Source organism: Onychostruthus taczanowskii, unplaced genomic scaffold (genome assembly GCF_017590055.1).
Source record: "Onychostruthus taczanowskii isolate IOZ18803 unplaced genomic scaffold, ASM1759005v1 scaffold43, whole genome shotgun sequence".
Classification (NCBI taxonomy): Eukaryota; Metazoa; Chordata; class Aves; order Passeriformes; family Passeridae; genus Onychostruthus; species Onychostruthus taczanowskii.
The window spans coordinates 7,046,420-7,070,284 of NW_024501792.1; the positions used below are offsets into that span (position 1 = coordinate 7,046,420).

Sequence of the window (23,865 nt, forward strand, 5' to 3'; positions counted from 1 at the left end):
ACAACAGAGGCACTACTGTTGCGTGCAAGGGACAATGTCATATCCGTCCCATATTCTGGCCCTGCTCCTGGCATTTCTGAACCAGGCTTGGACACAGAACTCTCTTCCCAGCCCCAAATCCTTCTCTAACAGGACAATCTTTTGTACAAAAACCTCCTGACATCCACATCTTTTCTTTCACCGCTTCACTTAGATCAGCCCAATCTAAATCACTTGCATGAAGCACATTTCATAAACAGGATTATGGCTGTATACTCAGGCTGCCAAGCCCCAGATAACACAAAAAGCCTTTCAAAAGCTTTAATGGTAGCTGAAGTGGAAGTGCTGGAGTTCAATAATAAGATTAATAAGGAGGTTAAAATGTTTTTGGTAGTTTTATCATCTGACATAAAAGCCAGCTGAAACTGGTGCCAAAAACCTTAAGCACTCAAAAACTCAGAGATTGAGTTGTGATTTGTATTTCATACCAAGCTGAAAATGGGAATCTGAATTCTATACTACTGGTATGATATTTTCCAAAATTAAAATAGCAAGAAAATGCCTACTACCAGGAGAACAGTAGCCTGCTTTTCAGGACCTACTGTCAAACATATGCATGGTAACACGACTGGAGAAAGCAGTTTCCTTATAGATATTTTGAATAAAAAGCCAGTTAGGCAAGAGGTCAGAGACAGCCCCTGGTCCCTGTTATAGATCTGGAAGAGGACAGCTGAGCCCTCAGCAAGAGCTGCAAGTCACCAGGGAGCACAGACAGCATATGGTGAGGGGCACTTTCCCAAGGAACAATCACCCTATGGACCTAGGGAAGTGGAGACAGGAGGAGACTGCTGCAAAGGGACAGACACCAGAACCAAAGGAATAAGCTACAGATGGGTCCTCTATTGCCCAAGGGAAGGAGAAGACACCACATGCTAGACAGACAGTGGCCAGCTGCAAAAGGCCAGTGGGAGGCAGGACTTACTCATCTTTTTACACACAGCCATACAATACTCCTCTGACTCAAAATTGTTCCTGTTGCCTCCGCAGCCTCCATATATAAAGCGAATGCATTTTCTCTTGTTAGGATCGAAGTACCAACGAGGCATCACAGCCCGGCAGGGCCCTGTCATGGCCTCCTGGGAGCAGACAGCTGTGTGGAAATGGGTGAGAACATGAGCTGGTGAGGAGCACAGCCCTTGCCGAGCGATTTATATGATGCAGAGGTGGCTCTACTTCATCCCTTCCTCTGAGGCACTGGCCTCAGCATTGATACTGCACCAACCCAAGGGCTTCTGTCAGTTTTGGGGGGTTAAACATTCCAATGCTTCTATCACAAGCCGGGAGATGCCTGCACGTGGTGCTTTGGAGATAGCCAAGCAGCTCACTCTGTCTCTACATGGAGCTCTCACCTGTGAGAGATTTCTCCAGAGCCAGGGGCTGGGACAACAGGAATCTGTTCTGCTGATGTCACAGCATTATGCCCCAGCTGCCCCAGTGAAAGACTCTCCACCCTATAAAATCAGCAGCATGAAAAGCCAGTCAACTAGGGATGCTTAAAGCATCAAAGGATGTCCAGTTCACAGCGCTCTGCCTGGACAGACACTTAACATCTTACAGGGCAGGTACAGAAGTGAAAAAGCAGGCTAAACAAAGGGTTTGATTTCCATGCCAGCCTCAGACACTGAGGTTTTAAGGTCTGAAACATCTATGCACCAAATATTAAAACTCCATGTAGCCATGGCACGTGGAATGCTTCATGGTGAGCCAGCAATAGCAACTGGGCTGTTTTGAGGCAAGAGAGCAGATATAATGGATAAATTAGCAACTGTTCATGGTACTTCAGGGAAAAAAAGACTGTATACCCCCAAAACAGACACCCCAATCATATCCTTCCAAGCCTCTTACAAAACCTGCAGATCTGCAGCAGCCCTGTACACATGAGCTAAGCCTTGTTTCAGCAAGGAAAATTATCTGCAGCATGCTGGCATTTTACCAAAAAGATGCGAGAACTGCTGGCAATGATTCAGTGATCTGTAGCTAATTTAATTTCATTCCCTCTCCGCTCCTCCCTCCTCTGCAGACACTTCTACATGCAAAGTGTAGGACATCACATAATGCTGAGGCATCACACCATGAACCCTCTGCAAAGGCATCTACCACTCAACAAAAGCTGCCACCAGCACAGCAGATTATACTACTGCAGAAAGTCTATCTTAACATATAATAAAGTTGGGGCAGTTGTACTGGCTGACTTGCTTTTGTGGAAGAGAAGTATTTTGCAAAGGCAGCACCAAGGATGTTTCTCACCCTTAAATGACCAGACAGCACATCTGCAGAGCATGGCCCACCACTTTCAGCTTCCTCACTTTAAGCTGATATAAACCACCAGATTTTAAATTTACAGTGTACCCCAAATGTCCCTTTAAGATTTTCCAGATATAGCTTTTCTGACTCATCACTGCACCTTCATGAGGTGCTTGTTCAACACACCACACGCTGGGCTTCCCGCCAGCAAAACTGCTGTTTATCTGGAAACATATGGCCCATGCTCTAGAGAGTTAATTTCAACACTTGAAACAAGCATCATCAGCTTTCCACTGTTTGCTAACTTATTTGGCAAATAAAACTTCCAAGTGGCACTTATTGACTTGATCAAACCCCCATCACTAACTGACAGCCAAAAGGAATGATGTCAAGGGAGCAGGAGGCCTGTGGACTGGAATGTGTCTTACATTTCATGTCACTGCTCACTTCTTTTTCAGCCATAGCCTTGTCACTGCTGGGCTCTGTGGGGGTCTCTTCATTGTAGTCATCAACCTTGTAGCTGTCATAGTAGTAATCACGGTCTTCCACCACATCCTCCTCCTCCTCTTCCCCTTCATCATCCTCATCCTCATCTTCCTCCACAGCTGTTCCTGTGAAGTCTTCTACACCTGCCTCTGTAGGGAACTCACTGGAGGGAAACAGATAAATTAGGGAGTAAGGTTAAGGCTAATCACTTTGGTGTACCTGAATAGTGATTTTTTCCATCTGTTCTAGAAACACTAGAAATGGGAAAAAATAAGTGTAGTAACTGTTAATTAGCCCATCACTCAGAGCAAGTGGACATCCCTTATCACAGACACTCCTGCTGCTGCAGGCAGAGTTTCTCCATGGCTCTGGCTTCATGCACCCTCTTTCCATTTTTCAGTAAGTGCAAGTCTAACCTTGAGTCAGGCTCCTACTATAGAATCCTGGAGTGGTTTGGGTTGGGAAGGACCTTTAAACCCATCTTGTTCCATCCCCTCCCCTCAGCAGGGACACCATCCACTATCCCAGGTTGCTCCAAGACCCATCCAACCTGGCCAGGGATGGGTCAGCCACAGCTTCTCTGGGCAGCCTGTGCAAGGGCCTTACCATCCTCAAAGGGAAGAACTCCTTCCCAATATCCCATCTAATGCTCCCCTCCGGCAGGGTGAAGCCATGCCCCCTTGTCCTGCCCCTGCAGGCCCTTGTCCAAAAACCCTCTCCAGCTCTCTTGGAGCCTGTTTAGGCACTGGAAGGGGGTCTAAGGTGTCCCTGGAGCCTTCTCTTATCGAGGTTGAATGACCCCAACTCTCTGCAGGTATGAAAAGAGAGGGGGTGTTTAGCTCTTCCACTAAAAGGGGGACTGCAAGGTCATTTGTCCTCTTCAGGCTTAGGACAGTTCTTTAGGAAACTCAGAAGCACAGAAATTTGCTCAATCGTCACTACAAGGGAGTTGCTGTGTGAAATATTCCCAAGCAGCAGCTTCATGTGCAAAGCTGTCAACATCTACATCAGTAAGAACTCTACCTCTTGTAAAGGTCATAGTCTTCATCCTCATCCTCTTCCTCTTTGGACAGAGCCTCATCCACAACCTTGGTCTGAGGACAGCACACATATTCTGTTCCATGGAACTGGTCCACTCCGCAGGGCAGCAGCATCCCATAGCTGTGCAGGATCATCCCTTCTGTCAGACAGGCCTGAAAGGGGAGCCCATGCACATCAGTTCAGCATCATGCTCTTCCTTTGGATAAAGTTCAAGTTTGCTTATCAGAGATCTCGAGAGTGGTTTAAGTTTTACAGCAAAACCAGCAACATATGACCTAAATCTGAATATCAAAGGAGAGTGGAAACTTGTAGTGCAAAAAAACCAAACCAAACCAAAACCAAAACAATAAAAAAAACCACAAAAAAACCCCCGCCCCCCAAAAAAAAACAAAAAAAAAAAAACCAAAAAAACCAAAACAAAACAAAAAAAACAAAAAAAACCCCAAGCACAAAAGTCCCAAATTCAGAAACACCCAGTACTTCCTGGTGTTAATATTTCACACCCCAGCCCCAACAATTGATGGTTTGTCAACCCAGCAAAGTTCAGGGAAAAAAACCTAAACATTTTGCACCAACTCAACGGAGAACACTTGAAAGAACCAGAAAGGGTGTTTTCTTTTCTGGGCATTTCATTAAACTTTATATATTAAACTTTACATTGTAGCAAGCGAATAATTGCTCAAATGGACTTTGTGTCAAGATTATTTTGCCATGCTGCAAGATGAAAATCAATCAGATAATTCAAGAAAAAGTCAAATGTAAAGTACATGTCAATATTATGTCTATACACTTCTCCTAAGCAAAGGAAATACTTGGCTTAGAGGTGCCTGGAGAAGAACAAAGAAAAGTTTTATTATACCCATCAGAACGCTTTTGTGCTTTGCCTTGTTACAGCACTGATTTTAAATGAGACAAATACTGCTGAAAAGTTCTCCAACTACATTTAAAGTAAATGATTTTTCAGTTTTCTAGACATTAACAAGTTTAACCTAAATTAAAAGACAATTCCTCTAGTACACCTTTATTTAGACGGACTTTTGCTGACATGATTTTAAAGAAAAAGGAATTTTAAGTGGAGCATCCTTAACATCATCTGGTTAAGAACTGGTCTTTGTGTTGCTGTTTCTGCAATTGTTACTTTTACAAAAAGGAAAATGTGCACATTTTGTGATGATCTTGTTTCTATTACCGCAGCTTCAAATGGGAGTGCAGAGCTTTTGCAACAGTTTAGCTAGTCAGATTAAAAAAAAACACCACCCCCCACCAAAACCATGGGCTAGATTTATTCTGAGAATATAATCCATCTCTTATGTAAAATCTCCACTAATCAGTCCCAACAAAACTCAGATTGCTCCCAGGCAAGCCCTCCCAACCAAATCCCCAGCAGCAGAAGGTACATTAAAGCAAAATGTGCAAGAAAAATAGGAACTATCCTACGCCCACTGTATCTCCCTGGGGAGAAAAAAAAAAAAAAAAAAAGGGATGAACCATTGGTTAAAGCAGTATCCCAGAGAGCTGATTTCAATTCCTACCTCTGTGATATGGATAAGCTATTTAGGACAGCTTTTCATGAAGAAAAACTCAATTGCTACACAGCATTTTTAAGTCACTTGAGTACTTTCAATTTTTTATTTTCTTGCTGTGTGCCTCAGTTCATTGACAGGAACATGGGAACGGCAACACAGAGAGAAATACTGCTATGCTCCAACAACAGATCCAGAATGAACACTCCTGTCCCAGTGGCTCCATTACCTCCTTTGCCACAGTGTGCCAGTGCTGGTGGCTTTCACACACATCCATGCGCTCCTTGTGGAAGAACCGGCACTTCTCGGGCACCAACAGGACATCACTTACAAACTCACCCACTGAAAAACACAATGGCCACAGTTCACATTCATATAGCATCCAACAGCAAATACAGCCTCCCGGAACTCCCCCAAAGCGCACTCTGCGCATGTGTGTAGATGTTTCCGTTGAAATACCAATTCAGGCAGAAATACCAATTTAAATGCAGCCATTTTTGCTTGCCAAGCCAAGTTTCTTGGCCAACACACCTATTAATGGAGTCTTACGCTGGTCAAATGCCAGTACACCCACTAGAATTACTCATTTTCTGGCTCGAAGATAAGGATCAGGAAGAGAGCAAAGCAGGCTCAAAATTTTAAAGAAATCTTTATTAACAGAATTAAAAGAAAAAAAAAAACCCAGAAGAAATCTTCAAAACACTTCTCTGACCCCCAACTTTTCTTTCTTTTTCCCACTGACAACGTAAAGAGATAAATTTGGTATTTTCAGCCAGTTTGACACTTTTAAAATAATCTTTCTTCAGTCTACTTAGGAAGAGGAGTCTCTCCTGCCATGCCACGGAGACTTTTCCTCAAGAAACAGTTCTCTTGTGGTTTTCATTTTCACGGATAGCACCTTCTGGGAAATCTGCAATCGTGAAGTCCCTACCACATTGTGGTAGTTTTCCCACGACTACCACCATGGGTCATTTCAGTTATTGGGGTGCAGTTTTAAGGATGAGCTGATCTAGTATAGAAAAAAACGTTCTCCTCTTTTATCTCTGGGAACAGGGGCTTTCTTCTTCCATCCCTGGGGCAAGGTTTTGCATCTCTCTCATTTCTCTCTGTTCAAGCTTCTCATTGGATCACAGCTACTTCAACATCTGCTTGCTTCAACACAGGTGCCTCTGCTCATAGTTGTGGTGAGAATGCTATGCAGATCCCCCACTGCACTCCATGAGTTACAGGGGGAAAAAAAAAAAGCCTGGTGTATCAATTTTATCTTCACCACAGCCTTACAAGAGAGTTTCAGCCCAAGACTAAGGCATCCCCTCATCCTCCTCCCATCTGGGATTTGACTCTTTCTTCACTGACCTTGGTGTCTCCATGTTTCCTTTACAAGTCTTCCCTTTCTCTCACTCAAGAGAGGATTGATGTCAGCCAAGTTTCATCTGTGCACTAAGAAGAGTTAATATCTCGTCCGAGCCTGCGGATGGCCATGCGATCTGTGCCGGGCAGCGGCCGCTCTGGCTGCACACCTGTTCTCCGGCCCTGCCGCGGTCAATCCCGGCCACGGGGCTGCAGGGCCGCCTCTGCTCTCGGCCGCGTCATTTTCTGCGGTGCCAGCAGAACGGCTCGGTGGCTCGCAGCCGGAGCGGGGCCCGGCTTTGCTCTGGCCAAAGCCAAAGGGAGCCGGCCTGGCCCGCCGGACGTGGCTGGAACTCGGCACGGCAGAATCTCAGCCAAGCCCAGGCTGAGCCGGCCGGGCTGCGCAGCGCAGCGAGCCCGGCCTGGCCAGCGCTGCAGCAGAGCAAGGCCCAGCCCGGCCCCGCAGCAGGACGGGGCCTTGCCCTGCACAGGTCCAGTTACCTGCTTAAAAGCCAGAAACAAGAGTTTTCTCCAGGTTTGGTTTGTTTCTAAGTATGATTTCACAGAGGCATGTTCAGCTCTCTTAAGTGGTTTGACAGGGTGTCAATACTCAAAACCAGCCAGCTGATTCGTTCTCTTGGGTCCAAAGGAAGCTGCCAAGGTCCTTACATGGAATCACTTCTGTAGCTCGTGGATTTTTCCTTAACTAAAATCCAAACTATATTAAACCACGACAATGTGCTTGAGGGTTTGGTATAGTTTTAAAAGACACAAGTCACACCAGCTCTAAATATTATTTATGAGAATCTAAAAGAAAAATAGAGCCTCAGAGAGTCCAAGGTAAAATGATGAGCATGGGGTGATCCTGCTGACCCCGAAAACTGAATGCAGAGTTTACAGTGCAAGTTAATAAACAATTGTTCTTCCATGAAAGGACTGAGTGAAGATATTTCACCCAAATCTTTGGGAAGGCTGTGTCTGCACTTAGCAGTTTTAAACTACTGAATCACCTATTTTCAAATGAGCTGCATCATACCAAAGTTCCTTCATGCTGTCTGCTGCTGTAACAGCCTGGAAATTTTTCTATGCTGAGAGTGTTATCTATGTTTTCAGTATTTGAGCAAGTCTTGCTTGGTTTTGTTTTGTTTTTTTTTTTTCCAGATGTTTAACTGAAGATCAACCGCAGCACATTCACTACCCTAACCAAAACACAGAGAGCTGGAAAATAAACTACAAAAAACTACACAGCCTAAATTTGCTGAGAGTCAGCAAATACATTGCATCCAGTATCTAGATAACCACAACCTCACTAGCATGAGGAAGCTTTGGCACAATCCTTGTTCCAAACCCAGACTTTCGCTTTCGAGGAAGATGGGAGAGAATCTCTCTGCTGTACAGACTCTACTTCAGTTGGACTTAAAAGCTATTTAGCCTAAATTTCCATCATCGTTCAGCTTGATACCAACACATATGAATTACAGATCAGAACTAAATGAGCATCACGTCCTGTTCTTATCCAAGAAGTCCCAGCAAACACTGCCACTGGAATCCAAACATGAAATTTCTTCCAAGCTGAGGTTTTTCTCTCTTTCTTGCAGATTCAAATGCTGCATTCATTAATTGTAAAATAAGGAGAGAGCTAGATACTCTGAGAAGACCAGGAAAAGATTTTCAGCCCAAGAGTTTCAAAGCAGCATTCCCTGTACACATGACCAGCAGCTTTAGGAGCTGTTTGTTAAAACTGGAGAAAAGCTTTTAAGTCAAAGACTATTCCTCACAGGAAAAGACTTTCAGAAAAGACTTTTCCACAAAGCAGAATTCTTAGTCAAACCAATCTTTCACACCATCTTTTCAAATTGTATTTTAAATATTGTTTGCACGACCAATTTTTTTTGCAGCTCCTTACTGCTGATACTAACCAATCATGGATACGTCTACAAAGTACAGAGAAGTTAAATAGTTTAGAGTTCGATTACCTAATAATTGAAGGCAACGAAATCCAATTACCTTCATCATCCCTTTGCAATTACTTAGATTTTAAACTAAAAGAGAGATTGTATTTTTCCCATTTTCTCATCTCAAAACAGGCCAGTTAGATTTTTGAGTTAATAATCATTCATCCTACCCTATCAGGAAAGGTTTAAATGCTTCTGGTAAGAAAAGTAAAACTAAGCAAACTTTAAAACCAAGGGACTCGGTTCTGGGGGCTGAAGGCAGAAGATTCATGGGTTCTTCTCTTCACTTTTGAAATATAAAGGAGTTTTCCTTATCGGGGGAGGGGTAGGGAAGATTAAATAGGGTATGGTGACAGGCTCCTACCTCAAGGTCCCCTGTGTATTAATGCATCAAGGAAAACACAACTAAGAAAGGAAACAAAATCCCACAGTTTGACTATAACCCCAGAGAAATGCATCATCCATTCGTAACAAGTAATTTGTAGAGTGCTGAAGACAGAGATTTTATAGACATGTGGACACCAGACTTGCAACTCAGATCTGAAAACCAAAGCTGCCTCACAGGCTGGGGCCTGCAAATCATGAACACTGTGAAATACACTAATGAAAAACCTGAATAAATAGTTTAATGCTAATCAAATTTTAGGGCAGTGTCAGTAAAATCAGCTTATTTTTCAACTGCAGAATAGGGTTGGGGAATGATTATTTCTAAGAGATGACTCCTTATAAATCCAGGGATCTTGCTTTCATCCTTCTTTCCATCAGAAGTTCTCCTTATGAGCAGGAGATGATCATAAGGAGATCCTCATGATCCAGTTGGGCATGGTTGTTTCCAAAACCTGAATTTCAACATCTATAAAGACAAGCACCTTTCTCCCAGGATGTGTCCACAATAAATTTTATGTTTAATGAAGTACTTTATGATCATCTCACGGAAGGCATTACATAAAGGACAAAGCACACACATGGTTCTGCTGCTTTGCTGGTATTATCCCATTTCAAATCACACGATAACCTGAGATATGGACACAAATTATGAAAACTGGTTCCTACTGAATGCTCCCAGCAACCGGTTGGGAGCATTCAGTATGCAGACTCTCCCGAGACTTCTTACACATCTTTTCCAGCAGATAACTGAAAAGAAAGCCACCTGAGACTAAGCTCACTCCTAAGAACACACAGTGCAGTGGGGCAGTGCAATGTCACCCACAACCTACAGGTCAGAAGTCACAGTTAACCAGTTAAAACATGCTGCCTCATTCCAGTGAGTGGGGGGACATTCTGGAAAGCACCATGAAATCCATCACGGTTTATCTCATATTCTTTCACAGTTCAAAATGGGGACAGGAGATACAGCTGCAAGAAAAAGAGCCTCTTTGAAACAGCAAAGTTTAAATATAGCCACTGAAATAAAATAGAGATCTCTTGCCAAGACCAAGCAGGAAGCCTGAGCACACTGAGCATTTAAGTCTCCAAGGCAACAAAATATTAAAGCTTCACAAAAATAGGATCAAAGTATTAAATCCCAGTGTCTTTGTGGTACTCAGATACAACAGTCTTCAGGTTTTTATGGCATTTGCAGAGAGAATGGGGATTTGTTTCTCATGCCAGGCACCATTATTCTACCACAGCTGTTACCAAGCTGTCGATCTGCCCCAGAACGGCAGAGTTCCATCTTGTGGAAAGATAAACATTTCAGAAAAAAAAAACAGTGGAAGGTGTGGAAACGACAACCTGACACAAGACAAGCCTAACAAACTGAGTTGCTCTCTCTGTAAGAACCCAGGAGGCAACTCCTTGCTTCTCCCACAGAAATGCACAGCACACCCACAGCACACACTCACCCAGGCACTTGTACGGCACGACGATGTGAGTGTGGTCCTTGCACTGCTTCTTCCCACGCTTACACCAGCTGTCAATGCTGACGGGCTGGTTGGCTTCTACCACGTTGGTGATCTGAAGGTCTGGGTACATCTGGGGAACAGCACAGACAGAGAGGTTTCTCTCCAGGAAGGACAGAGAATGTGCAGAGCAGCTCCTACCAGAGTAGTGAGGCTGATTCTCTACAAAAGAACAACTCCAACTTAGGAACAAGTTGGAGTTTGCACATGGACACACAACTCTGCTCTGGATCAAACTCAGTACAGCCAGAAACATAAAAAAGCTCCAGCTGTCTGTCACACAGGGCTTCAGAAATAGATATGCCACTGCCTTGAAGCAGGAGAAAGCCAGGTAAGGGCAAGAGCCCTCACTTGGCACTAAGCTGAGAGGTCTGGATTTGCACAGCAGTGGAGGAGGAGCATTTGGGTATTTGGGTTTGGAGGAGATGTAGCTGTTTAATTCTTTCTGGAGCAGCACAATACCCCCTGGAACAGCAATCACCAAAAGGGTTTAGTAACCTCTTCAGACTCTCTCATCACTTGTCAAATTATGCACCCACCTCCTCAGGTTTCCTCGTGCCTGGTCCATTTATGATGCATTAATTTGATCCTTACGCTCTGGTCAAGTTCTAAAGTCCAGACACTGACTTTATATATAGGTTTCTACCACATGAAAAAAATGCAGCCCCAGTTATATCAGCCTTGTAAAACAGTTTAAAAAGTTTTCCAGTCCAGACACAGTACATTCTGTTGCTTTCCCATTAAAAAAAATACACTCCTTGTGGTATTTTATGTGCCTGTCACCTCAGAGGAGCAATTAAAGACACTGGACAAGACCAATATGTTACAGCATATCTAGAACACATTAGGAGATGATTATATCTTTTTCAATAAAGTCTAAAGAGCTTAAAAATACCTACAAAATTTGATTAAAATATTTTTCTAACATTCTGCCTGATCTAAACACATCACTAAGAACAGCATAGCCACATTCTAACTAGAATAGGTGTCAGGTTCCATTTTACACAACAGAAAGCAGATACTGGTTAACCAGCTCAGGGGCAGAACACTGGGGTAAAGTCCTGCAAACAGATGAAGATACCTCAGACTTACAGACCAAGGACCTTCTGTGGCAGTGTCAGCTGATCTGAGGTAGCTTCTAAATCCCACTGCAGTGTCCTCCCTGCTCTTCCTGGACAATAACACAGCAGGACAGTACAGAGAACTGGGCTAGGCAAAAGCAAGTGCATCTCCTGCAGGATTAATTTGCTACTGAGCAGCTAAACTGGAATCCACTTCCTCCACAGCAGTGAAGATTCAGAAACTCTCACCTCCTGGCAGTATTGCAGAATCTCCTCCTTTCTTCCAAAGCAGCTCTTGGTTCCAGAAGTGTCAGGTTCCCATTTCCCAGTCTGGATGTTCACATGCATATTTAGCTTCCCGCAGAACATGGCAATTTGAGGTTCTGCCACTGCAAACCCTGTCCCAGCATTGGCTGCAAGGGCCTGTGAAGACAAATCAAAACAAAACAACTTGATTACATTATTTGATCAAAGACTCCACAACACAAAAGAACCAGGAACCCTCTGGCATCTTCTCAGACAGCTCCTGCTTGATCCAGAATATCAACAGAGTCTTGCAAACTATTTTGTAACATTCCCTGAGATGGTGAGCCCATCCCAAGTTTTCACCAGCAAGGCGTTTGTTTTCCCAAACCCTGTTTTTTATAATTGAAACAACAGCTTACCAAAACCAAGAGTAATTCCCACTAAAAGGCTGCACCTACATAGACTAAAACGTGATGTCTGAAAAACTTAGCAAATAATTAATACTAATAAATTCTGGCAGAAGGACCTCTGTGACATTACACATTAGCAGGTATTACTACTACTAATAATAAAATAACTGCATCCCACTGCAAGAATCCTGCTTTTTTGATTTTTTGCTCAAACATACAAATAAAGATAATTTCTACTGAATCAGAAAAAACAGCTATGAAAACCAGCTTCTCAAAGGATTGTGTCCCATTCAGTGCACTCTTACGGGGAGCTGTTTCAGATGTGTATTCTGTGCACTTCCCAGACTGCACCAACAGACAAGAACCTGACAGCCCAGACCCACATTTGGGTCAAACTGCAGACTGATCAATGAAAACAAGGTCAGGGTCCCTTTCTGAAATCTTGCTGGCTGACCAAAAGAGGAAAAGAAGAGTAAATTAAATTGCAGACCTTTTTTCTGAGAAGACCAAGTGGATGCTGGGAGCTGAACATGCTCTCCTTAAATAACTACTAGCTGCTGTAAAACAGAAAGAGGCATAAGGCAAAAAAAACAGATGAACTCCAAAGCTCTTTAAGGTGTTTAGGGGAATAGAATCTATTTCAACGTCTCCAGATAGAAACGGCAATGCACAGAGTCTGCTGGCCTTAAGCTGCTTTTCCTGGCAGGCAACACAACCCCAGGCTACCAGTCCTGCCTTCATATTTAACTGTTTGTGCACTGAAAAATGCATGAGTTACTGTGGGCACTGTTCACTCCCTACCACCTGCAGACCCCCATCAACTCTTATCAACAGCTGTGTGCTTAAAGGAAATAAAGGGAGTAAAGAGTAGAATTCAACTGGACAACTTCTTTTTGCAGCTCTTAGCCACAGGATATTAGGAAAAATAATATCTTTTTGTAACTATTACATTTAGCCCATTTTTTCCCTTCCCCTTATCTCTCTGCCTGGAGATAACACATTTCAACACTCAGAAAGTCAAGGATTGTTTAGTGCTGAACAGAAGATTAGTGCTTGGAAGACAAAGCCAACCTGAGGCACAAAAGGACAAATTCAAGTATTAACTGCAGAAAAATTACTCCCTGAGTTTTAAGTACTATTCACCCATGCATCATTTAAGAGAAACAGTCTTATACAAGGGTTTTTACTAACAAACTCCAACTCCGACCCTTCCAACCAACTCCGACCTACAGATGCTCATGACAGCATGTTTTAGCACAGACCACAAAGTAATGAAATACCAAACTACATGTAAGAGATATTACAGCGTTGATGTCCCAGTATGAAAATGCTGCCAAATTCACATTCACAGTAAACATAGGTTTACTGTCGGTACGTTTGTTGTACTCTGTCCTAAGGAAAAATGAGTCACATAGTCCTGTACCTCCAGGTACAAGAGGAACTCTGAGGAATAGACTGAGGTTAGGAATATGGTGCAGTAACTTGGTTCTTGCAGAAATCAAACCTTTAATAAACATCTTACAAGTGCACACACCAGAACCTGCAACAGGTCTTGCACCACCCTCCTGCCTTATGTCTTTTCAGAAGACAGAAGCAAATGTAGAATGATCCTTCAGAACTCCCTAAACACACAAACTTGTTAAGAGGCCATTTTTATCTCGCTCCAAACAAACACCATTTTGGTACCGACAATCATTTTCCAGAGAGCACAGGACCCAACACGCAGGAAACAATCCCCAAAACAATTTTGTTTGATGACAACATCATAAGCACATCCAAGTTCCAACCCTGGGAAAAAAATGAAAAGAAATGCAGATCAAGAACCCAGGAAGCATTAACCCTTGTAAGAACATGGGGCATCAAAAGAGAATAAATATATGTGCTATGATGGCACTGCTGATGCCTGAAATCTGCCTCCTTCAAAGCAAACTTAACAAGTCTGCAGCACAATAAAGGAATTTCGTGAGCAGGAGAGGTGCAGGATCCACTGAGAGGCAGAAACATGCATAAGTAATCCATTCATCACACTTCCTGCATGAGCAAACTCCTGTTCAAACACATACCAACCTCCTGAAATCATGACCACCCCCCCTTATTTACACACTGATTCGAGGCAGTGTTTGTTTTTGCTGCCTCTCCAGCTTGCTCCCTGCAAAGGTATCATTCCTCCTTCTTGGATTGCTCACATAGCTTGCATATCAGTCGAGAGCTGTTGCCGTAGCTACCAGAACATGCTAAGCCCCAATTCACAGCTGAACAAACTAGACTAATTACTTGCTTGATTTCATCACTTTTAATCAACCAGCAGAAATCTTCTCTTGAATTGTGCTGTTAGGTGAGTTAATGAAGTTTGAGATACATGAGTTGATTCTTTAACCCCAGGACCTGCAAGGCAAGGTTTTTGAGCAATGGGCTTCAATTTTTCCTCCACTAGCAATCCACTCCAACCCTCAATCATGTAAGTTATTTAATTTAGTACATTAATCTCATTTTAGCTGTAACGAGAGAATACAGCACCTCCAAGCTTCATGGATGCCACACCTTTAACACTAACACTTAAACAGGCAAAAAGGTCACCTTTTGGGACCAAGGAACTTTCTGACGTTTCCCACAATTGCCTTCAGTGTATGAAAACTGGAAGCGGATCCCTCGGGCTACACTCAAGCATCACTCTGCAAAAGGAAGGCTGCAGAACATGTAAACAGGCATGAAGCTTGGGATAAAGCCATGTCCTTAGTTAAGTTCTTTAGTCCTTCAGAGAATTCACCCATTCCACATTGCAAAGGGATGAACAAACTGACAGCACATTTTTCTCTGGGAACTTCCCGGCCATAAATGGAAGCAGCTGCTTCTTTTAGTGCTGGGAAGCAGCTATTCAACCCCTTAAATAAGCAGCCTGACAGATCTGGAGGGGCAACACATGCATGATGGAAGAAAGTTCACCCAGTTGTATACGTCCTTGTTGAGCATTATTTAGTAGCTATCATCCCATTAATACATACACGTAACATGAGAGCAAGACAAATGTTATTTGGGAAAAGACTGTTCCATAAGCCATTACTTCCCTCACCAGAACTTGCACTCACAAGATGTTTTGGGAGAAACTGGGCTCTGCCTTCTGGCATAATTCCGTAATCCAGTTTGCTTTCCAAGACCGAAGACGTTTTTCATTCCATAAACACATAAATCTCTGGCCAGTTAATGTCAGTTAAATTCCTCACCCTGCCAGCCAGTGTCTGATTTATGGTCCTGAAACACTGGAATTCAAGCCTCTAAATCCTCCTTTTCTCTGATGGAAGTGTCTGCCCAAGTATCCTGGCTTTTACTTACTACTGGCCTCTTCAGCTTGTGACAAAGGGTTTGATGTGCAAGCATTACCCACCTTGAAGGCCGGGTTCCAGGTGCTAAAAAGGGTCATATCTGTTCTTCCTGCAAGTAACCCACATCCCAAAGGAGGGACACAAGGCTAGACTTTAGTAAGATAAAGAATATTTTACATCTACCTCTGAAACACAAGCAGTACACTGCAGTTCTGGTTTATAAAGACAAACAGGAAAATGACATCCATGTCCCTTGTCTTTTATTGCCAGGACCTGTTAAACATAATCACAACATAACTTATTTCATATGCTGTCCATACAGCTCCCTATGGAATGCTATTCTGGAAAACCTTCTGGCATGCTGATGGGGACTTGAGAATTGAAGAGTTATTGGAACTTTTCTCTTGTGAAGAGAAGCTGATAATTCACAGAAATTAGTTCCAGAGAGCTTTCCTTAATAGCATAAAGGTATCTGCAAAACATCATATTTAACTGAATTCTCCATTTTCAGTGAGGTCAAACACGACCGGAGCCTTGTCCATCTGATCAGATTAGCCAGAATGAGCGTTTATTCCAACAAAACCACAGTGGATGGGAGCTTGAGAAGCATGGAGAGCCTGTGAGGAGAATCCACACCACCCATGCTTTCCATTAGGCTTCCTGTGGAGCAACACAAGAGTAGCTCTCTACATAAAACCATGGAAGATTAAGTTGTTTTAAGACTGAAATTTCAGCTGCTAGAATTTATGAGCTGCTGAAGAAAGCTCCAATAGAGAATTGCACTGACTTGGTGGCCAGAGAACAGATTACTGGCTGCTAAGGGCATACCCTTCCTTAATGGACAAGGCAGGGCCCTTTGTACAGGTCAGATCAGAATTCCTGCTCCTGAGAGTTACATGCATTCTACAACCAGTTGTTACTACACTGACAAAAAAAACTAGCCAGGTAGCACTTGGAAAAATTACTTGTGCTGCTTGTTTTTAGTTAAGCTAAGGCCCTCAAGCAATACTGGTTATTTAATCACGGTCCACATGAACCACAACCTGAGGGACTTGGGAACAGGCTGTTCAGCAGTGTCCTTATTCAGATAAATCACACTGCCCACCTTAAATTAAAGGAAGAACTTTTTCTGGTTTTTTTTGGTTTTTTTTAATTACATTTCCTACTTTATCTGGGCAACTCTGCAAATCTCCCTATGTCAGTGCAATGCTCACAGACACTGAGGATATAAATTGAACACTTCCAAGACCACTCAGGAATTCTAACAGTTCCTTTGACACAAAAACGAGCTCTGTTACCTTACCAGCCTTCCTGTGAAGGAACAACCCTCCATGGCTGCTGCTTTTGAATGTGTGACGATTCTAATGATTTGCCCTTTCTGGGCTGAAAAATTTGTGCGCATGTTTGTGCAGGGACCCAACTGCTTCAACTGCACTCCCCATATTAGTGTACCCTCCAGATGATGCCCACAGGCCTTTTTGACAAAATGAAAATTAAGAAGACCCACAGCCACAAACTGAAGCTATTGGAAGGAGAAGAGCTGGGCTGGCATTGTAAAGCCCAGCCCTCCTGGATCACAACGTGCCATACAGCCCTAAAATCTAACATTCATTGCCATGAATCTCACCTGGGAATTAATGGTAAGTCAGTATTCAGGAAACCAACACTTCGACTAAAAAGTGAGGGAAGTTGGCAGAAGAACTTTACACACAAGAACTTCTGGACAGAATACTTAAAATTCCCCTCGTTTTGGATTCATAACTTGTAAATGCAAGCAGAGCTCTCAATTCATGCTTCAAATAGTGTTTCATGTATTGTTTTCCTTAGCTCCTCTTCCTGCTTTTATTCAGCAGATAGGTGGCTTGAACCCAGAAAGGCTAATGAATGCCTGACACAGCAGGCAGTAAATCTACAGACTAGCAGCTCATCCTAGCTTTATTGCTCTATTTTTTTTTAAATTGCTGATAATTACAATAATGCACATGGGCAGGGGTCCAAGACAGGAAGAATTACTGTCTGCAGGCAGATCTGGTGTGAGCTGATAATACCAGCCTGGGTTTGCTTTTGAATTTAAATGGCAGAAATCTCACTAAAGCAGTCTTTGGCTTGCTTTAACTTGCTGGAAGGGGTGGAGTTCTCATCTGCTTGTCCTTTATTGACACTTGTGGTGGAGGAGTCTGCAACAGCAGAGAACTGGGAGCCAAGGCAGGAGCTGCAGTGGTAGCTGGGATGCAGTTTATATTTAGATGCCTGTGTTTACAGCTGACATGAAGCCTTGAACATTCAGAAGTTCAGCAACAATAATCCATGTACTTCCATGTGTGCTGACAGCAACCATAGGATTAAAGACCTGCTGCAGCCTGAAGCATTCCTTACTGCTTTGCACATTCCACTGCCTCTCCACAAGCAAAAGGGGAGATTTCCAAGTACCTTCAACTCATGGGCAGCCATTTTGCCCTCAGAAATTGTACTTAGGAGGTATCAGGTTATTTCCCCGTCCCGCTCTGGTTTATCATGCTCCATGAGGGCCTATATGAGTCAAAGAGCACATAAGCAGCATGTGAGACATTTGCACTGTGAACTGCTGCATTCAGTAGGGAGTGCCACACTGCAGGCAGCGCCAGGCTGTGGGAGAGGTGATCAAATCCAGGAAAACCACGAGTCAGCACTGCCTCAGCTTCCTGAAGCTGCTTGTGTAACACAGTTGCCTTTGGCATCCTCTTTTCTATCCCTGGAGAGACAAAGTTCATAACTCCACTGGAACATTCCCTGAACAAATGTTACTGTACCCAGAACTGTGTCCTTTGAAAAAGATCAATTTCAGGACCTCAAGCTTTCGAAAGTACAGCTTGGGGATAAAACTTCCTTAAAAATAAGGGCAAGAGAAGAGGAAAACACAAACACTGACAATCCTCACACACCTCACAGGTGGTCCAAATAGGTTTAATCAGCGAGGTCACCTTCCATGCGTCACAAGGATGTCAGGAACAATTTCCAAGCTGTGTCAGACAGACACACTCACGGCCACTTCCCTCCCCTTGCAGCAGAACACTGCCACAGTGCTATTTTGAAGTCCCCTTTTTATGGTGCCACCCTAAGTCCTACCCCAGCACAGAGCGCCAGGCCTATTTAACACTGGGCTAAACTCAGGCACAAAGTCAAGTGACTTGCCTAAGGTCACCCAGCAGCAGGCTCAGCTCAGTTTAATGCTGTCTCCTCACTCCAATCTGTGTCATCACTCTGTCTTGCATGGCCCAACTAATTAGCACTTTCCCACACTAATTATTTGGGCATCTGAGGCACAGAGACCCAAGATGTCCTGTTAGTCCTCAGCAAGTGAAAACTTGAGTGCAAGTTAATGTTTCCACATTCACTAATATTCTACCGAAAAAACGGCCATGGGGCAGTTTTGCCTTCCTGGACTACCAGAACAGAGATCCAGACCAAAGCCTAAGGACAGCTGCTATGGCTTAATAGTGTTTGTAAAGTTTAACTCTCAGGTCTTTCATTTCTGAGCTGATTGTTAATACGAACCATACTGCTGATACCACAAAGGCATCACTGAGAACAGCACATGTGGAGGAGTACTGAGATATGCTCTTTTGTAACTTCTCCATGGTTTGACAGGAGAGTTCAAGCCATCTGAAGGCACTTGAGCTACACAAGAGTTAGGGAATATAATCACTGTAGTTACCAGGATACAGATTCCACAATATACAGGGAAGTGCCTTCAGAAAATGTTTCAACACTTCAAAGTAATTTGTTCAAGGCAAAAGTAACTCCTGGACTAAAACTCATCACAAATCACACACCCACGCAAGTTCTCCACTAACTTCCCCAGTGGCCAAATCTGGCAGAAAGGAATTTGTTAATATCAGGCAGAGAAAAATAAACCCCTTACTACTGACTCAAAGTGACTTACCATTCCAGGAGGGAACAAACCAAAATTCCTTCCTCAAAACAGCATGAACATTTGTTTTACAGATCTTGTGAAGCTCACTGGGAGTTGTGCAAAAGAGCCACTGCAGGAACCTGTGGCTCCTCACTCTATCTACTAGTCTAACTGCTCGGCTGACTCCAGATAAAAAGGCTGCACAGACTGTATTTCTATCTAAAACAATGATCCAAAAGGCAAGCAGGAAACTGAAGGGTGTATTTTAACAGGCAAGGAAAAATTTCTGAGGGGGAAAAAGCAAGATAAAACAAGGATAAACAAGCAGGAATGTAGTTTGCAGTGCAGTCTGAGTTTGGTTCAAGTATCCATCCCATTATAGATGGTTTTCAGCATCACAGATTGCTTATTTATGTGCACAGACTGCACATGTTTTCAAACATGATAAAATACTTTGAATTTCCAAGCCCTGCAATTAGACTACAAAGCAACTTCCAAACAGCACACAGGAATGATTCAACGGGTCCTGCTCTGATCATGCTGGAGCTCTGTGGGTCATGCCTATTGCTTTCCACCTCTAAATTCAAATCTTCTGTAAAAAAAAAAACAAAAAACCAAAACTCAATCCAATTAATTGGTAATTGTGTCCTCCAAAGAGTTCAGATGAAATGTCAAATCTGCAGAGGAAACCATGAGGCTTTTAAGTCTTGGCTTTCCAAACCATGCCAATGATCACCTTTTGAAAACTGGAAACCACTAAAATACAGGGCTGCTTTTATCCTTGCTGATGCTCGCTGGGCTCTGCCTAGCTTATACTGATCCAAAACAAAATTAACAAGTTACCAAAAAATTATGGAATAGCCTTGTTGTTTCCAGAATAAAAACTTGGGATACTTTTATACTTTAAGTCCAACCCAGAAGGTTACTTCTACAAATTTCAAGTTGATGAAAACAGTCAGCAGTAAGTATCTGTTACTGAGAACACGTAGCAACTCTGCCTCTTAGTAAATCTATTTAAAAATAATGGAAGTTGGAATTTTAAACCAAAACCATTTTCCCATACACCTCCTCCTGTATTTATTCAGAGTTGTTATGGAGCATCTTTCAGGCAGCAGCTAACATGACTGCTCACATACAAAACAAAATCTTTTAAGAACCTTGAATGTCTAGGTATGCCGAAATCAGTGCTTTAAAGAGATTAATATATTGGCACTGTAAGTTTGTTGAGCTCTGGTAAACAACATATTTTTCCTTAAAGAAAATTTCCATGTGAACACTGTGCCAAGAAAGTTCAGTTTACAGTTAGCTGCTGATTAGGAAAAGTTCTTACCACTCACAAAAAAGAGCAAGATAATTAATTTAGCAAACCCATCTCAAATTCCTCACTGCAGCTATTTCTGATCCCAGCAATAACTCTTATTGCTGCCAGCTGCCTTCCACTACTGCCAGCAAACTGAAGGTGAGGGAGCAAGCCCTCAAGCGAGGGAAGAATGAAGAATACCAAGCACCACCCTGGTTAAGTATGGAAGAGGCTGGAGTGCTGGAAAAAGGCTCAGAGCAACACTTCTTACTTCCAAGAATCTGAAGGCAAAAGCTTTATTTGCTCACTTTTAAGCTTACACACACAGCCAAGCAGTCCTCAAAAGATCCTGTGACTATCAGCAGAATTCAGGCTCAAATCTCCCAATTTACCTTCTTCCAAAGCAGAGGATGAAAAGTAGACTTCCATCCATTCTCTAGAACTCAGACACCTGGATTAAGCAGTCTGACACACAAGAAGTCAAATGACAAAAACCCTTTTGAAGTACCCCCAAAATTTGTCAGCAGCAGGGTCACAGAGTAAAGGACCTCAGCAATGGCTTAATGTATTTCCATTTTTTCCACTCTTTAAAAGCAACCCTTAGTAATTTAGCAGCATTTTATTTCTGAAGTATTAATTCATCAGCTGGGGTTTAACAGTCACAGCACCATCCCACAGCTAGGCTTGCACACAAGCTTTAATGGACATATTAACCAGCTCCTTCACAGGAAGCAGCAGAGCTCTACTTAGAACAGCTGCCTAATGCTATTAAAAAATTAAGTGGTAATTTATAGAACAGACTCAAGCTGGCTGGGCTGAAATGCCCATGACTGATTTTGCTGATCCAGAAAGTAAAACTAGCTCCACAGAAGCAAGCCTAGAATGTCCAGTATTTCAGGGCTATCACTGCAGAATATTTACCTGGCTTTGCATGTTAAACACCTGAATTTCTTTTGCTGAATTTTATAGCTCTTCACTCTATTGAGCTGTATCAGACTGTGCAGTACTGCATGGAAATAAACAAAATGGTGATTTTTATCTTTGATAAAATGAGATTTTAACTTGTTAATAGTCTCTCCCAGGTTTCAGGAGGAAGCATGAACCCTCTGTACACTGATAATTATTTCCTTGATGTTTCTTTGTTCATTTTCTGAAAAATTTCAAGGTAGGGGAGAGAACATGATTCTTTTCTGTCAGCTTAGCTGAAATACAATTGACCATAAGATTAGTGGAAGAATTTACATGCTGCAGCTGCACCCACCTGATGGGCAGGTTCTTGATGAGTTTTAACTAATTTGACACCTCACTGAGGGCTTCTAAGCACAAAACAATCAGGTGCTGAAAGCTTTTTTCCAAAGGCAGAAGCAAAAACTGCCTGTTCTGCAACAGCAAGGGAAATCACTCTCTGAAAAAGAGCAGGCAGAACAGTTTTAGACAATCTTGTTATGCCTTAAAGAGGCACTATCCACCAAGAATTCCATTACTTCAACTGATATTCCTCTTCAAGGTCTCTGAATGTACTAGTATTTATTAATTTGTTTTTTAAACCCTTTTCCCGGGCTGTCCATTACAGCAATTTTTGATATAAATACTAACAGCTGGAGGAACTGTAAAGAAAACTGTCAAGATAGGTTATTTTGAACACAAGCATTCCAAACAATTCTATCTTCCTGCTTGGAAAAGGCTATCAGGCAGGGAAAGAAGTGACTATTGACTTTTACTTAGAGATGCTTTTCTTTCTCCTGCTCAGATGCTCTTGGAGACATGCTTGAATGAGAAAGAAATAAATGGTGAGCCTTCCAAACAAGTTTTGCGTTCCTTGACCCCACAAGCAGACAAGGACAGCGATGGAAATGTTGACTTAACATGCAAATCTGACCACCGGGACGGTGGTTGAAGGGTAGATTGATCTGCCTATTGATGCAATTGGCCACTCACCATTTTCCTAGCCATGGGCAGAGTCATTTCAATAGTGCTTTCTCAATGTCAAAGGATGAAAATATTGCATCAAGTTCTAACCCTGAGGAATGGTGGTTTTGTGCTTCACTGGTTGACTTCAGACATGGCCCACTAAGGTGTTTTTTAAATGCAGAAACCCAGCTATGCACATCTCAGCTGTAAACATTAACTCCGCCAGAATCCGGCAAATCCCTGATGTTGATTAGCCCCACAGAATCTGCTTAGATGTCTCAAATCATAAGAGAGCAGCACACAAGAAAGCTATGCTAAAATTATAGACTGATATGCAATAGCACGAGACAGCCAGAAGCATACCTCATTCTAATATTACTTTGGACATCTTACCAAAAAAAAAAAAAAAAAAAAAACACCACAAACAATGAGAAAAAAATTATTTGTTAAAAAAAAAAAAAAAAAAAAAAAAAAAAAAAAAAAAAAAAAAAAAAAAAAACCACACAAACAATGAGCCCCCAAATGAGTTCCATGTTTTAATTATCCTGGAGGCTGCCTCTCCCTGCAGAATTCCCAGCCAGCCTGGACAGCAGTGGGACCAGTACTACACAGATTTGTGTTATGAGGCTGGGAACATTCTGAGAATATTGCACTGAGAACTTTTGTATGTCATTGTAGTACCTGTTGGAGGAAGAAAACAGGCTTGGTAACCAGCACAAAGTGGATTTGTGGGAGTCAAGGCTGCATGGCAACTCTACAGCCTGGACAACAAAGGCAAATGGATCATCTATTCAGTCACAGTCATACAATTGAGTTAGAGGCTGTCCATATTTCCACAGTTATACCTGTCAAATAAAGGTTCTGAATGTTAACTCAGAGAGGTGGGAATAAGAACAGCCCTCTGCTTTCGGTTGTTGCCGAAGTTAATTCACTGCAGGAAGCATCCCAACAATAGTGCCAGGCACACCATTTTAAGTGGCACCCAGGAGTCAAGGTGGGGCAGACAGGACCAACTATCCACTTAAACACAGCAGAGAAAAATGAGAGCAAGAAAGCGCCTCTACAGACAGCACTAGGCCAAGCATTTCCATATGCAAACTAAGCCCTGGTTTCATTTTCTGTGATATAAGCATTTCAAGTCCAGCTCAAGTTAAAGATGTTCCCATCTTGATACATTCCAACAGAT

At 42.7% G+C, this 23,865-nt stretch overlaps 1 protein-coding gene across 7 annotated transcripts in view; it reads right to left on the reverse strand.

Annotated features, from left to right (window-relative positions):
- APLP2 (amyloid beta precursor like protein 2) overlaps nt 1–23,865 on the reverse strand; it is a 47,947-nt gene that overhangs the window by 14,008 nt on the left and 10,074 nt on the right. For 6 of the 7 annotated variants that reach the window (XM_041413753.1, XM_041413752.1, XM_041413750.1 and 3 more), the window contains exons 2-7: nt 11,850–12,023; nt 10,483–10,612; nt 5,563–5,675; nt 3,793–3,962; nt 2,712–2,932; nt 962–1,129 (exon numbers count right to left, since the gene is read on the reverse strand). In XM_041413753.1, the coding sequence (XP_041269687.1) occupies nt 962–1,129; nt 2,712–2,932; nt 3,793–3,962; nt 5,563–5,675; nt 10,483–10,612; nt 11,850–12,023 (976 nt within the window). The remainder of the gene's footprint in view (nt 1–961; nt 1,130–2,711; nt 2,933–3,792; nt 3,963–5,562; nt 5,676–10,482; nt 10,613–11,849; nt 12,024–23,865) is intronic. The other variant, XM_041413754.1, reaches the window with a different exon arrangement.